The sequence below is a fragment of the Ambystoma mexicanum genome, chromosome 10, assembly GCF_040938575.1.
Source record: "Ambystoma mexicanum isolate Mex_15411 chromosome 10, UKY_AmexF1_1, whole genome shotgun sequence".
Lineage (NCBI taxonomy): Eukaryota > Metazoa > Chordata > Amphibia > Caudata > Ambystomatidae > Ambystoma > Ambystoma mexicanum.
In genome coordinates, this window is record NC_090932.1 from 1557081696 (window position 1) to 1557098412 (window position 16717).

General features: G+C 49.9%; 1 protein-coding gene across 8 annotated transcripts in view; it reads left to right on the top strand.

Moving 5' to 3' along the window:
- Positions 1–15351, top strand: part of DEPDC5 (DEP domain containing 5, GATOR1 subcomplex subunit) — a 1004325-nt gene extending 988974 nt beyond the window's left edge. For all 8 annotated transcript variants that reach the window (XM_069619835.1, XM_069619836.1, XM_069619838.1 and 5 more), the window contains one exon: positions 7431–15351. In XM_069619835.1, the coding sequence (XP_069475936.1) occupies positions 7431–7726 (296 nt within the window). In that variant the 3' untranslated portion in view covers positions 7727–15351. The remainder of the gene's footprint in view (positions 1–7430) is intronic.
- Positions 15352–16717: the final 1366 nt, after the last annotated feature.

Sequence of the window (16717 nt, forward strand, 5' to 3'; positions counted from 1 at the left end):
ATGTGGTCTTTGGTGATATTTCTGTTGCTCCGCGTGGCAGTTGGGGGTCGGTGGGGGTGTTGTCGAGTGTCTTCTGAGGACTAGACACTGGTATGGTGAATAGGATGATGTTATGATCAGTCCAGGGACATGACTGATTTAGAGATGATCGAGATGTTGCAGTTGAGGTTTACCAGCCAGTCTAAGTTTCTGCCTTTGGAGTGCGTGGAGCTCAGGATCCGTTGGACAAAGCCTAGCGCATTGAGAGAGTTGACTAGGTATAAGGCATTAGGATCCAACTCATCATTGAGGCCAAGGTTAAAGTCGTTGGGTCTGGGACCACCACACACAATTAGGACTACAGGTGTAAGTCAAACCAACCTTTGGTATAAGTCTGTACCACACAGTTTTGGGTAGCGAGTTTAGCAGCCAGGCTTAACTCAAAATTGAATGTGAGCAGTACAAGTCATTACACAGAGGACTTTCAATCACAGTGGTTCTAGTAGACACTTGTACTCAAGGTGTCTTGGTAAAACACTTATTAATTGATTGCACAATCATTTAGAAAACATTTCACTAAAAGGAGGCCACTTAATATTATATACCAATACACTTCAATACAAAACTCTAAAATTTTGAGACATTTTGAGCTCCTCTGAAATAGGAGCCAAATGGCAGTTCATTTACTTAGAAGTGAGGAAGTGAGCAAAAAGGCATAAGGTAAGTAGAATAGATCACATATACTTGTTAGACAATGCAAATAGTTTCAGTTCACCATAAGAGTTCAATTCAAGTCAATAGGTCTAGGCCAAAGTCAATGGGCTAGTGTTCTGGATAGGAAAGAGCAGTTCTGGTATCAAACGGTAAAGTCTTTGCAAAAGTTCTCATATGTTGGGTCACAAGTTGGGAAAGTTTCACGAACTTTCACCGCGAGAGTGGCGTTCTCTCAATCGGGTTGGCACAGTACCTTAGTATGTAGAAACAAATGCAACTGAAGTAGTTGGTTCCTAGCAGTTCCTGCATATCTCACTGTTCCTGAGCCCCAGTCGTGGGGACAAGAGGGAGGACGTCGGGGGACTCCTGCACTGCACGGGATCGTCGGAAAACGCAAACAAAATGGAGTCACTTCAGTTCCAGTAGCTGTAGATTCAAGCACACCAGCTGGTGTCCCTCTCCCTGGATAATCCTAACCAGCCTTGGGAATGGAATCCAGGTGGCTTATGAGTTGATTGGTCCCACCAACTCAAAGGGAGAAGTCGTCTTTGAAGGAGCTTCTCTGTCGAGATGAACTTGGCAATTCGGACCTGCAGCAGGGCTTCAACGGTCCAGGAGTTGTAGCAGCCGTCCTCTTCCAGCTCTTCTTCGGTTCTTTCGTTCTAGTGGTCGACTCTGCTTTCCAGTCCAAGAGACTTGCCTTTTAAACAGTTCTCTCCCTTTCATTCCAGCCTAGCTGTCACTCACCCAGCAGGGTGGCTGTCCTTGCCGGACAGTCAGCCAGCCAATCATGCCAGAGTGCATTTGGGTCTCCTAGGAGACTAAGCACAGGGAGTTTCGGGCGCCTCCCTCACTTCCTGGCCACCCCAGACACTGACGCCAGAGGCGGTCTTCAGTCCTGGAGCCCGCCAAAGGCATACAAACAAAGGGACCAAACCTGGTTTGGGTTTGGTGTGCAGAGACAAACACTAGAAGGACTTTTCCAAAAAGAAACAGCGAAAAAAGAAGACCGGACCCGTTTAAACAAAGGGGCTTAAAGCGCCATCTTGAAAAACATGGCTCCCGTGAGTTTTAGCTACCGGTGTTCGCGGTCGGGAAAAATCATGGTAGTTCGTTGTAAAACCACTGCCACCAGCCTTTTCAATAGGAAAGGGTAGCATTTGACTGCTACATGAGTATTTAGACACAGGGCATACTATGTAACCCCTCCAGCACTCCATTGTAAGATGGTGTGTGCTGGATCTAGGAATTTTGAAAGACTAGTAAAGTCAATTTCACTTTACATTCTCTAGGAAACAGTAGTTTATCCCAGAGAAGGTATCTAAACCTTTGGGAAGTCTGAAAGACATCCCTGTGTCACTGCACAGTGGGTGCTGTGTAACACACATGCGGAGGATGCCTATGGAGTTATCTAAAACTCCATAATCAAAGAACACAAGTGTAAAACACATCAAAATACATGAAAGAGTGGGAACAAAAGGCTCACACTCTTTCCAGGTAAAAAAAATCAAGTCCTCAAAATCCAGCAAAGTTGCTGGGGGTCTCTAAGGTGAAGGGAATTGGCACATTTATGAGAATTCTCCCTAACAGTCGTCACCTAACAGTATGGCTTTGGAGGAGGGTTTGGCATTAGCTAGGCGGTGCGAGACGTCCTCTTTCATTGAGAAGAGAGGGCCATGGGCACAATATACCACATGTATAGTGATCATGGAGGTGTGAGACAGGCTCAATTTCATTGTCAAGAGTTCACCAGTAGGGAACACAGTATTGCGTATTTCTCAGAGGGGTAATGAGTCCCTAGCTATGAGGGTGTCACCACCACCTCTAGTATCCAATATATCCTCACAATAGATGGCATGTTTAGGTGGGATAGCAAGGGACAAAAAAGGTTGGTCCAGCGGCAGTGTGGAGCCATGTTTCAGAGATGGCTAAGATATCAAGTTTATTGTTCATGATGAGGTCAGCAATGTCCAGTGCATTCACTAGGGCTGCCTTTAGGGGAGCTGCGGTAGGTTTATTAATGGACTTGCATAATGTAGCTGCAGTGAGTGGAGTACAGTGCATAGGGTTGCCGTGTACCACAGTTGTGATGGTTTCAATTTAGGGGGAGCAGCGCACTGTGAGGAGGCTGAAAGGGGATGGAATAGAGTTGTCAGGCCGAGTGTCCCCGCAGATGGGGACCCTCCGGATGTTGACGAACCTGTCAGGGCTCTGCCACCGGCTGAAATTGTCTCCTTCCACGCCATCATCTCAAAGGCGCCCAAACTCTTCAGTCTGGTGCTGGAGGAAAAGAAGAAAGAGGGTATCCTCTTTCAATGACGCAAGTCCTCAAGGAAGACCATTGTATCGGTTCCGTTGTTGGATGACGTTTGGAAGGAGGGATTGGCCCTTCTGAAAACTCCAAGTACCACTCCATCAAAACAGGACAGGCTGGAGAAGAAATACTGGGTCCTGGACTCAGCTCCCAGTTGCTCAGCCTTCTCCGAACTCGGTGGTGTCTGCCGCCGCCAGGAAGTGCTCGTCTAATCCCACGTCTGCTTCCATAGTGCCCCCGGAGCAGGTGGGCAAGAAGCTAGATGCGGCTGGCAAGCGCATCATCTTCACCGCAGCTTCCATCCTCAAGGCTGCCAAAGCCCTCGCCATCCTCTCTCGCTACGGCGGGAACTTTGATACAAGCTTGGGCCGATACTAGATTTCCTTCCTGATGACAAGAAGGCCCAGCCACTGGCCCTATTCCAGAAAGGTGAGGTGGCTTTGGATCACACGATTACTGTGGCGATGGACGTAGCAGACTCAGGGTTCTGCCAGATGGGGAATGGCGTGGCCCTTCGAGCGGATGTGCAATCCAAGATCTCCAGATCCTCCAAGGAGTGCACTACCCCCTATTATCAGCCCTCCCACTCCACCACCCAGAAAGCCTCCATGGGCAGCTTCCAGGCCTACAGCAGCAGAGGCCATCGTCGTTGTTGTCCACAGGCCAGGACACAGACACCCAAGCAGGCCTCAACTGGCTGTGAATTCACACCCCCACTTTCGCACCCCAGTGGGATGACGGCTATCGAACTTTGTCAAGCAATGGAGAAGAAAGATCACAACGGACGAATGAGTGCTGGACATTCTTCAGCAAAGACACGCTTTAGAATTTGAACACAGGTGCTGTGATGAATCCGCTGTACTCATCACTGATTTCCTCAGCAGTGACCTCCTCCCATGTGGTATGGGGACGGAGGCTGCTACCTGAACCTGCCCTTGGGGGCGGCTGTGTGAGGGAGGATCATGTGGGAGGGAACAACTGCCAGGGGGAGGTGGTGCCTCTATTGGATGAGACAAGGGGCCTCATCAGGAGTCACCGCAACTCGGTCAGGTGCTATTAGCGCCGGATCATGAGTAGCGGTACAGCTACTCATTCCCCATTCCTATGGAATGGGGAATGAGTAGTTCCCATTCCCCAATAGGGCGCTATTACCATTGGCGGTAATTGCGCCAGTGGTAATAGGGCCCGAAAACAGCCGAAAACATGCAGTAAGGGGACATTATTACCTTCAGCAATAAGCTGGAGGTAAAACTCCCACTTGCCCGATTGGGCCAACCCTTAAATGCGGCGGCAATAGCGTTACTGCTGCATTTAAGGGCTATGGCCCAACTCATGATAAGGCCCAAGGTATCCCCCCCCCCCTTTCCCCTGAGGAAGACCCTATAATACCCAAGGCCCCCAGTACGAAGAGGAACTGTTGGATAAAGAGACACTTTTGCCATGTTACCTACAAATCCTGGGGAATGGGAACCACCATCTGGACCCAAGGGTCTTTCCTTGAAAACCATTTTTGTTGGCGTTATCTGTATATTTGTGGTTGTGAACACGTTTTTGTTAATATCAAGTCAACGACATTTCCTTGCACCCGTTTGTTGTTTTATTTCTAGTGTGAGGGTCGGCTTAGAATGGTTTGGACACAAGGACAGTGTTACTGACTATTTAACACAGAAAAATCTTTAGTTTTAGTTTTCTAGGTAGGGAAATTCCTCTTTGAGAATAGGGCTAGAGAGGTGTTTTCCAACCCACTTATCTTTAATAAAATCTCTGACTTTGAGAATAACACAACTTTGTGTCCGCCTCTCATTTCTGACCCCTCACAATGCCCCTGCATAACTCCTGTGGCGCATCAAGACTATAACATGGCCCAGCTGCTACAGGGGTTTCGGACCATGATGGAAAAAGGGGCAATAGAGCCAGTCCCTCAGCGGCTCCGGAGTATACTCCACATACTTTCTGCTACAGAAGAAGTCAGTAAGGTGGCGACCGATTCTAGACTTGCAACGCCTAAACAAGTACTTAAAGTCACAAAGGTTCAAGATGGTCACTTTTCAGCACATGAACAACCAGCTGGAGGAAGGGGATTTTATGGCAAATCTGGACCTAGAGGACGCATGCTTCCACATCCCCATTCATCGACAACTTCTGAAGTTCATGCGTTGTGTAGTCCAAGGATGGCACTACCAGCTCCAGACCCTGCCCTTTGGCCTGTTGTCAGCTCCAAGGGTATTCACAAAATGCTTGGCCCAGGTAGCGGCGCACCTACGCCGCAAGGGCATACACATCTACCCCCCACGTCTGGCTCATTCGCGCCTGCTCTCACGTCCTGGAGACACAGCACACAGCAGAGACCAGACAACTTCTGACTTTGCTGGAATGTGCGATCAACTATCTGTAGTCCTGCGTGGTGCCATCACAGAACGCTCTACTTCCTAACCCTCTCTCCAGAGAAAACAGAGCAATACTGCACCATGACCCAATGTCACTGAACCTCACAGCCTGGCTCCTCTAACCCTATCGGCTGGGCACTATGCCCTGCCGCTGGAGTGCAAGATGATCTTGGGCAAGCCCAGAGCTTCCTCAACGTTGTCTTGTTACAGTCACAAATGGAAGTGCTTCACTGTGTGGTGCAGTACCCAGAAGATTACGCCTCTGCGGATAATGGCCCTGCAGCTCCTCTCATACCTGCTTTTGCTGGCCACAGTTGAGCTGACTCACACCTCCATCAAGGTTCATCTGGCTACCATATCCTGGTACACGCGGGCACCAGGCAAGCCCTCCCTGTGCTCGCGCAGGCTCATCAAGGAGTTCCTCGAGGACCTCTTTAGCCCTTTTCCGCCGGTTAAGGCTCCTGCCCTGGCTTGGCAGCTCAACAAAGTCTTGACTAGGCTCATAGGGCCTCCATTTGAGCTGATGCATCGGGCCCCTCTGAAGTTTCTCTCGTGGAAGACTGCTTTCTGGAGGCCATCACCTCAGCCAGGCGAGTCAGAGAGATCCAGGCCCTCTCCTGCAAGCAGCCTTATTTGACCTTCCACACTACAAAGGTGGTGCTGCAGACCCTGGTTCTACCAGTTTTCTTTCTGAACCCTTCTCCGCCTGCTGAGAGGGCATTGCATTTGTTGGACACTACTTGTGCCTTGACGTTTTATGTGGCATGCACAAAGGATTTTCAAAGGACGTCTCAGCTGTTTCTCCATTTTGGACCTGTGGGACATGGGAAGGCCATGTGTAAGGCTTCAGTATCCAGTTGGCTCTCCAGCTGTTTCATGCACTGTCATCGTCTGGCAAACAACCTCTTCCAGGCCAGACGAGAGCCCACTCCACCAGAGCCATCACAGCCACGACAGCGTTTCTCTCTGGCGTTCCCCTGCTCGACATTTGCACGTGGAGGTCCACCCACACCGTCACAAGATTCTACTGCGTTAACAGGGATTCCAGCGAGGAGTCCTGGGTCGGCCAAGCTGGGCTACGCAACCTGTTTATTTGAGGTGAGTCTGTTCCAGGGGTAAGTGTACTTCTTCTGTTGAGCCTTGCCACATCCCGTGGTTGTGTTTATCTACTGCTGTGTAATCGTATTCATGAGCATGTGAATCCATGCAAGACCCCATGCTGGAGAAGGAACTAGTTACTTACCTGTAACTCTTGTCCTCCAGCATGGTTCTTGCATGGATTTAAGTGCCAACACCCCTCTTTCCCCTCTGGCTCTTCTTGGTTCATGCTGCCACTTTACCTGCGCAACCAAATCTGAAGATGGCCACCAGGGGTGGAGCTTAGGAGGACGAGTGTCATTGGCTGGGGGCAGTATGACCTAAAGGACAATGATCGGATATAGAGGAGACAAGCTGTTTTCAGTATAAAGCAAAAGTGCTTTTTTACTGAGTATTCCCAGCCCGACGACTGGGAATATTCATGAGCATGTGAATCCATGCAAGACCCATGCTGGAGAACAAGAGTTACAGGTAAGTAACTAGTTCCTTCTAGCTGCTCCCTCAAATGCTGACAGTTCTGCAAGCCCTTAACATGTACATTTGCCCCACCCCTTCCATGGAGGAGTTCTCTGCCTCCCAAACTATAACATACTTTGCACATGAATTGGGGTGCATCCCTCCATGTCACAAAGAGCAAACTATTTTTTTAATTCAGTCTATATTTGTGTATCTCTATGCGTCTCTAGTATTTATTTTTGTACTGAACATTTTCTCTGGAGATAGTTTTGGGTGAGGTGTATTCGATGACTTTCTTTGGGCTTTATGTATTGTGTGGTAGAGATTGACTCTAGTTTAAAAGAATTGATAATATTCTGTGCCCTTAGAAAAAATAGTTTCCAATGGCATGCAGATACTGTCGGTTGATAACCCATTCCCTGCTCATGAGTCCTGGTAGTAATATTCTTGGTTTGTTAAAAGCTTTACATTTCTCTTTTCAGGGACAGTGTTTCTACAGCTGCCATATTCGAAGCGCAAGTATACCACAGGAACGCAGCGTCGGCGCCGCAATTCCACAAGCTCCACCAATCAGAACATGTTTGGTGAAGAACGAATTGGTTACAACTGGGCTTACAACGCCATGCTTACTAAAACCTGGCGTTCGAGTGCCACTGGAGATGAGAAGTTTGCTGACCGGTTGCTGAAGGACTTAACAGACTTCTGCAATAACAAAGACAATCGGCTCTGCTCGTTCTGGACTGCCTGCTTAGACAAAATGCATGCTAGCGCCCCCTAGAGAACCAGGTGTGTTCGCTCAGTGAAATTAAAGTGCCATGAACCCTCGATGGGGGACATATAAATCATGGTGTTAATCCTTCAAAGGATGGAAGGGCAAGGTGCAATATTTGCTTTTGCTTCACACGCACCTGCTGTTGATCGGCAGTTGCTTTCAGTCGACCTCCAGTGTCTGATGAAATACCATGAGCCTCTGGCATCAGGCTGTAATTAGCCAGACTGAATGATAAGGCCACCCAATACATCAACCATCAACCAAGCCAGACTATTGGATTGCCAAACAATGCACCAATATTAGGCATTAGGAGGTAGACGTCACTGTGATGTTGTGAAAGAGGTCCATCAATGTGCAAGGTGACACAGCATCCTTTAGTATAGACTTCAGCTCCAATGCATCTGACCTGCCAAAAACCCGTCCACTTTCATTTTTGTATGGAAATGTATGTGTGTGTATTTGCCGACAAAAAGAACAGGAGGGTTGTCACAGCTGTTTTTTAAACAGAAACAAGTGCCTATTTCTACGAACTAAAAATAATTAAAAGAAATACAAAAGGAAAGTTCAAGTGGTTGTTCACTGCATGCTTAGGGATCACCTTCTAATACTATAAAGTAGGGAGTATGCACACAGATATATCTATACTTGGGTGCAGGTTTAATTTATACGTTGTTGCACATTTTGACACAGCATATAGGAACCAAATCAAAGTAATTCAGATTGCAATACTATAATAATCCAGTAATCATACCCAGGATTAAGCTTCCTACAGGCACCAACAGTCCTTTCCCCTTCAGAGCTTTCAAATCAATTGAAGGGGTGAGGCAGAGTTGGAAGGAAGTGGAGGGGTGTTAGAAAGGGATATACATGCGAACAGTCACTGTAGGGTGACAAATTGGTTGGGGTGAAGTGTATACCTTTACATGATCTTATTGGTTTCAGGTTGACTTTTATACAATATGTATTATTATGAACACAGACAATCCTCTTCAAAATGTTCTGCCCCCAAAATTCCATTGAGTTGTATTTAATGTTGGATTCAGTCTCAACTAATCACCTCTTTCAATGGATTGCCTTTCTCCCGCAGATTTCTTATCTGATATCCTCATCCACCTCTGCTGCTTGGACATAGGGGGGCGTGGTGGACCTCGACCCGGCCAACGATGGTAGATCCGTCTTGCTCGGTTCTCGATCGTCCGCTCCGGACATTATGCCAGGCATCGTATAAATAACACGTCACTACGCCTTGTCTATCAGTTCCTTTTTTCCACACACTCGACACGATGTTCTGAGGAACAGTGTTATCGAGTCTTCAACTCTTTTTATTGACTGATTTTCGTTAGATTCGCTTTTTTCTCAGCCGTGAGATGTCCGCGCCTCGGATTTTGGGTTTTAAACGATGCACTGATTGTGACTCTAAGTTGTCGATGACCGACCCACACGTCATGTGTGTAGTGCCTCGCACGGACACCGAGGGGTGCATGTTGTGTGCTAAAATGAACCCAAAATCTGTGCATGAGCGGGCAGCCAAACTCGCATTGGGCCAACTGCCGTCAAAATCACCTGCGTGGGCGACCATCTGACCCTCTGCGGTCGAGACCCAAAAAAGAGAAAGATCGGCGTAAGACGAAGAGGTGGTCTCACTCGAGGAGCCATTCTTCCTCATCGTCGTCTCACAAGAAAAAAAAAGTACCACCAGCGCGATTCTGACTCCTCGAGGGAATGAGGTAAGCTGTCGGCTGGGCCGACCACTCGGTAGGAGTGGAAAGAGTAAAAACCCAAATTTGTTTGACAAATGCGCAGCTGTAGGTGCAGGTGCGCCCTCCACCCCCCCCAAGCAACAGGCCTCAGTGGCAGCAGCAGTGCTCAGTAGCCATTCCCTCACGCAAGCCCCGTTGCTGACACCATCGGCGTCAGGAAAGCCTTCGAGCTTGATGCCGAGAAAGGCACCTAAACCCTTGATGCCAGGACCTTCTCGGGAGCTTCAGGGTTTGGGCGTCTGACACCTCTTTGGTGCCCGAGGCCCGTTCAACGCCAACAGCCATTCTGACACATTGAGGGATAAACCCTCAGCACCGACTATCGGTGACTAATCTTTTGTCCCACTCTCCCAGGCCGATTTCTACTGCTCCATGGCGTGAATCTTCAGCGCCGATGGGGGAGATAATCAAGGGGACATCAATCCTGTGTCTGCAGGGGCAGGTGGTGTCGACTCCTTCGACAACCAGGCAGATCTCCTGGCATTGGCACAAGGGCTCCATGATGCCAGCGGGCTGTTCACATTCCCAAATGTGGAATTAAAACAGTGCCAGCCTTACAACCATACCCATGCTAAATGTCGATCGCTAGTGTATAGGGTGGTCAACACTTTAGGGCAGAATGCTGCAGCAGTGCCAGCCAAGGGATATGAATTGACGGACATCCTGGACAAGGGTCCGGTTACGGAAAGACATATGACACTGAACCCGGCAATTGCAGATCCAGAAGTCTCTTTGTTGCAGCATCTCTGCTCCATTCCTCCGGTCAGCTCCACTATGACTGGGAAGTACAGGCTGTCAAGAGGAGAACCATAATTTTTGTCTTCTCACCCTTCTCCAGAAGGTCTTGTGCAGGCAGCCACAGTTTCCACAAAGGCGTCCTCTAACTCGAATCTGCCTCCTGACATGGAAGTTAAGAGAATAGATGCAATGGCAAAGAAAGTTTTCACGTCTGGCAGCATGGCATTGAAAGCCACTAACGTAGCATGGGGGTTGGCCAAATATTCCTTAGACCTATTGGAAGGTGGTAGAACATGCAACCAAATACATCCCTGAAGGGGAGCTGCGCGATGGCTTTGTGCAGCTGGTGGAAGATGGGAAGAAGGTGGCCAGGCAGTCACTGCAAAATGGGCCTGGACATAGCTAACTGCGTAGGCCGTTCAATGGGATCGGCTGTGGCAATGAGGAGACAGGCCTATTTACGATCTTCAGTCTTTTCGCCAAACGTCCAGAACAGATTGCCGGACATGCCCGTTGAGGTTACATTTCTTTTCAGCCAAAAGGCCAACGACTACCTAGACAAATTTAAGGAGTCAAAGATCGCCGCAGAATCGATGGGCCTAACTGCGCAGCCAGCCAAGCCTACCTTCTGCTTTGCCTCTAGGGGCAGAGGCTATAGTCGTTACGTGCCTTACGGCAGGAAGGCGCAGCTCCCGCAGTCCAGGCACGCTTCTCGTGTTCCGGACTGGGCAGGGGGGCTTCCAGAGGCTAGCAGGCATCAGCAGGGGTGGCTCCGCCCTCTAAGCTGCTTTGATTTCCCCTCTCACGACTTACCGGTTGGTGGGCGGCTGTCAGAGCATTTGCCCCAATGGCGGAAGATTACCTCTGATGCCTGGGCCCTGGCGCTTGTGCGGTGGGGTTACTGTCTACCCTTCTTAAGGAAACCGCTGAACAGACCCCCACCACTTCCAGCCAGCTGGGACAGGAGTACCAGGAAGAACTGCGGGCCCTGTTGTTCAAGGGTGCTGTGGAATAGGTATCTCCCGAGCAGAGAGGTTTGGGCTGGTATTCCAGGGTACCCTAAAAGGGAGAGGTCTCTGTCCAATTCTGAACCTCAGGGCCTTGAACAAGTTCCTGAGGAAAGACAAGTTCAGGATGGTGATGTTGAGATAAATTCTCTAAACTCTCGAATTGCACGACTGGCTGGTGTCAATAGATCTGCAGGATGCTTATTTCCATGTGCCGATACATCGCAAGCACAGAAAGGTCCTGTGGCTCCTCATAGGGGACAAGCACTATCAGTTCAAGGTGCTGCCCTTTTGGTTGACCTCCGCTCCAAGGGTCTTCAACAAGCTCATGACAGTAGTCCCTGCTCACCTCAGGAGATCAGGTGTCCACATATTCCCGTACCTGGACAACTGGATGATTCGAGGGAAGTCGGCAGAGCCGGTATCTCACCTGGAGTGTTACGCCTCGGCAGGCCCGCAGGAGGGTTATTGCCCTCCGTAAGGGTATGCGTCATATTGCAAACCCATTCTACGCCCACTGGCAACTGCCCTGGAAAATAGTGGCTTCGGCTTACTCTGCGGCAAGTTTGGACTACAATTCCCAGCTTTCCGCCTCCCGCTGTCAGCTGAGAGGCGATGATGCGTGAGCCTCGGTTTCATCTAGTTCCGCCTTCTCCTTCCCGATTTAAACCTCGGAACCAGGCGAAACGCTGCTTCTGATTAAAGTTGCATCCTGGTATTTAGAAGTTCCGTCTTCAATCCTACTTTACTTACCCGTGTACCAGACCTGTTTCCTCTTTCACGGACTGCTTTTGCCTGCCGCTTTTTGGAAAACTACTTACCCATGTACCAGACCTGTTTCCTCTTTCACGGACTGCTTTTGCCTGCCGCTTTTTGGAAAACTACTTACCCGTGTACCAGACCTGTTTCCTCATTCACGGACTGCTTGTGCCTGCTGCTTTTGGAACCTTGTGATCACGGCATCGGTAAGACTCTTCTTTTCACCACTTGCTAACAAGCATATCTCCTGTACTCATTTTACCTTGCCGCTGAACTATATCACCTCCAATACTCCAACTCAATTGTGTCCTTTGTGGAAAGGATGGTAACAGCAACAACAATCAGACTTCCATTGGACATTCTTCAGTAGTGCACAGGGACGCTTTGCTGATAGTGCACCTTCCCGACTCTAGTGCGGCCCTCGTTCCGCCCGGGTTCGGTTTCCCTAACTAACCTACCCATTTTTTATTTTGCACTTCCGTTTTCATGAACTCTTTGGGACAACACTGACTCAACAGCACATCAGTGGTAAGGGTTTTCTTTTGTATGATTATCCATTCTCCTTAGCTAATTGACAACTATATTCAGGATAGGTAACATTCTCCTCTCTTACTTGTAGGTGGTTCCGGTTGCCTTGAAACAAGGGGAGGGCATAGTTCAGGTACTACTAGAAAGAAGTATCGAGGGAAAGGGATCTTCCTTAAATTTCCAATTGCTCACCTCTTGTTTTTCCTTTACAGCTGGGTTCTTAGCGGCGTGTCCTCCCCGCCCTTTAGAGCGATCAGTCCCTCTGCCTGGTCCTACCCAGCAGAGAGTCATATCGTTAAAAAGGTCTTGTGCCCTCACAGAGAGGAGGCTAGGTTGGAGGCCCCGACCTAGCTCTTCAATCAATAGTTCAGTCCTGTGCCTTCCGGCCACCGATTTGGTATACTTCCCGTCCGGTGAGTAACATGGATGACACCTGCTCACTTCTCCATCGACTGAGCTTCTCCCTACACTTGAAGAAATCCCATGTGATGCCATTCCAGAGGCTCCTGTTCATCGGGGCAGTCCTGGACACCCAGGTAGGGAAGGCCTTCCCTCCCGAAGAGTGAGTCATCAGCTTTATGCAGACGGTAAACCTCTTCCGGAACCATGCCACCTTACCAGCAGCTTCCTACCTCTGCCTCTTAGGCCTCATCGCATCCTGTATTTTTCTAGTGCCTGAGGCCAGGCTGCGAATGGGATCTCTTCAATGTCTCCTACGATGTCAGTGGTCCCAGTACCTCAGAACCCTCTCGGATTCCCTCAGGGTGTCCAGGCCAATGGATCGACAACCTTGGTTGTTGGGCTGTCAGCAATCTCATAGCGGGGGAACCCTTCTGGCCTCCGTGGCCTCAGGCCCGAGTGGTCACGGATGCATCTCTGAAGGGTTGGCACGCTCACTGCGAGAACTTGCAGCTGAACAGCCTTTGGCCAGCAATGGAAGCCAGGTGGCACATCAACGGGCTGGAGTAGTGAGCCATCAGGTTAGCCCTGTGGGCTTTCACCCTGTCTCTGAAGGGGAAACATGTCCTGATTCTGATAGACAATACAGTGGCCATGCACTACCTTAACAAGCAGGTTGGCATGCACTCCCTCCCCCTCTGCAGAGAGATGATAGTGCTGTGGTTCTGGCTGTTGGAGAACCGGATCTCAGTCTCGGCAGTTCATCTGCAGGGACAGAGAACAGTTTGCTAGACGCTCTGAGTAGGCAGAGCATGGTCTCAAACGAGTGGGAAGTTTGGCAGGAAGTCCTAGAGGAGGTCTTCTCTCTCTAGGGTACCCCAGCAATAGATCTGTTTGACACAGAGTTCAACAGGAAGTGCAGACAGTTTTGCTCGAGGGAATTCCCCGCAAACGACATGCTAAGGGATGTGTTACTGGTGGATTGGCCCTTCCCTCTCCACTATGTCTTCCCTCTGGGTTTTCAGGAGGTTGAAGAGGTTTCGAGAAAACATGATTAGATCACCCAGACTGGGCGAGGAGGACATGGTACTCGGACTTTCTGGATCTGACCATCTGCCCACCTATCAGGTTGCCTCAGCGCCCAGATCTCCTGACCCAGTCGGAAGGTCGAGTGCTTCACCCGAACCCAGAATCCCTCAACCTTCGTGCGTGGCTCTTGAGAGGATGAGGTATGATGAGTGGGACCTCTCCGAGGAGGTAGTCGAGGTGTTTCTGGCTGCCCGCAGACCGTCTACAAGATCCCTGTAGAAGATATGAGGCGTGAGGCACGGAATGCGAGGTTGACCCTATATCTTGCCCCACTACTACAGTGATGGAGTTCCCTCGATCACTGGCCTGAGCACGCCTTCAGATGACAAAAAAGTCTAACTATCAGCTACACCTTCTCACTTTCCCCCATCGTCTCACTGTCTCCAGAGCCCTGGTTCTCTCTAGCCTCTTCCTCCACCACCCTGCTTCTGCCTTGCTCCCTCTGCAACTCATCCAGAACAGAACCACAAGAGTTATCCTTGGCCTCAAGCCCTTGGACTGCATCTCTCTGGCGCGGAAATCCCTTCACTGGCTCCCTGTGGCGGCAAGGATCAAATTCAAGACCCTCTGCATTGTCCACAAGGCTTTCTGGGGCCTTGGACCTACTTATCTGCAACGCTGCCTACCTAAATACTGTTCCTCTTGAGCCACCTTCTGCGATTGAGCTGGTTCTCCAAGCAGAGATTTGGAAGGAGATCCTTATCCTCAGCAGGTGCCTCCCTCTGGAATAGCCTCGCTGCCACCCTTAGTCGTGTGCCTGATCTTCTTAAGTTCCGGAAACTCCTCAAGACCTTCCTCTTCTCCTCCTTCTTCCTCCCCCCCCACCCTGCTAACCTAGCTCTCCGCTCTTCCATCTTTCCCTCCTCTTCCATACAGCTTGCTGACTGGCCGCCTGGTGTACCTCAGAGTTTCACAGGTCCCTGGCTCCCCTGCCAGTACCCTCAACACTTGCCTCAGGGCCTTGCACCCCTTTTCTGCGCTTGCACTAAAACCTGGAGAGCTTCTCTCTCCGCACTTACCCCAGCCTCGACCGACTGGGTCCACTTAGGCCCCGCCCCCTCCCTTGCCCTTCCTGCACTTGCATGATCTGAATGCAGCTTTGCCTGAAGATCATCTGTCTGTCTACCTTCTCTTCACCCTTAATGTGCAGAATCGCTGTCAGGCCTATTTGCTGTATCTAAATTGTTAAATGTATCATACTCTCTGCCTGTGCAGGCCTTTATCGTCTCAGAAATTCAAAGGCTCTGAGTGACTGTTGTTTTTCCCCATGTTCCCTCCCTCCTTCAGTGCTTTAAAACACTGTCTGTGTATAGGCGCTTTATAAATAAACATTACCCTTACCATTACCATTTTCAGTGTGCACACAATACTCAAGTTTGTCTTACTGTTCCCTACTACAGAGCTATCAGTGAACACCCAGAAGCATTGAAGAGAGACACAACACTAGAAGTTCAACTCTCATCCACAACCACAGAATCCTATCTCTTTGGGTGCAAGGCCGAGTGTGCTTATACTACGCCACACATGCTTGCTCCATCAAGAGGTGTGGGTATTATTCATCATTTAAAACCCCGGGCTTCCTTCAGTCTCTGCTGATCAGGTAGGTCGCTGCCCATCCCTGCAAGACATCACGTAACTTTTACAAAGAGGTCCAACTCCTCACACTGACATTCGTCTTCCTTTCGAAGAAGTAGAACCACCACTCCAGGGATTCCGTGTAGTGTCTGGCACATATACCTTTTCAAACCCAATCCTCCAAGCTGGAGCAATGGGAGAGCTTCAGCCTGAACATGTTGGACATCTTCGCCAAGGCACCAGCATCTTCAGCCTCTGTGCCTGTAGCGCAGGCTGACAGTGCCATTCGGCTTCGGCTAAGGTGCTGCAGGGTCCCACCACATCAGTTGCAACCGGCAGGGTTCCCTCTGGGAACCACTCTTGCATGTCTAAGGGCTCGAGCATGGCCCAGAAAGAGACTGAGGTCGCTCTGCACCAGTGCCAGCATGGTCTTCGACATAGACGGCGCCGACGGGCATCATGGACACCGTGGCTCCCCAGGAAATGGCTCACTCCCTAGAAACACCATCATGTCAAAGAAGTGTGACATCTATAATGAGGAGGGCCACCAGGTCCCCTTTTGGCTGGAACCTATGGGTTCTAGGAGGTGGGGGTTACGCAGAAGAATTCTACAGGGAAAGTTAAGACGTGCTGGGCCTGGCAGACGACCTGCACTTAGCCATTGACCTCGACACCTCTTCGAAGATGGAAATATTGTCAGCTCCCACCCCAGGTAAGCCACAAGCCGCCTTCTAGCGAGTGATTGCTAAGGTGGCCTGTACTCTGCTCCATCCAGGTCCAAGGTTTATTACAAACTTTGCAATATTCTGGATGATGCCCCCAAAAAGAGATGCTCCTGCCCTTCGTTGTGGGAGTGGCGGCCCCCGTATTGAAGGTGGGGGAGAAACCAGCCCGCTCCGTTGGACCCGGCTTTTATGAAAACTTGGTGGTTCAGGCCATGACGGCTAGCCGATGACTCCTACCTTCCCGTCCTGGGGGAAGGTAGAAGCATGGGGCAAAAAGGTGTTTGCATTGGGCAAGTTTGCACTACGGGCCGTGCCTGCCTCTTGCGCCATTGAAAGGTTCTCCTTTGACCTTTGGATGGTGGTAGCCAATGCGGCTGAGCATGTTCCTGAGGAAGAGATTAGGGATAGTGTCCTGTC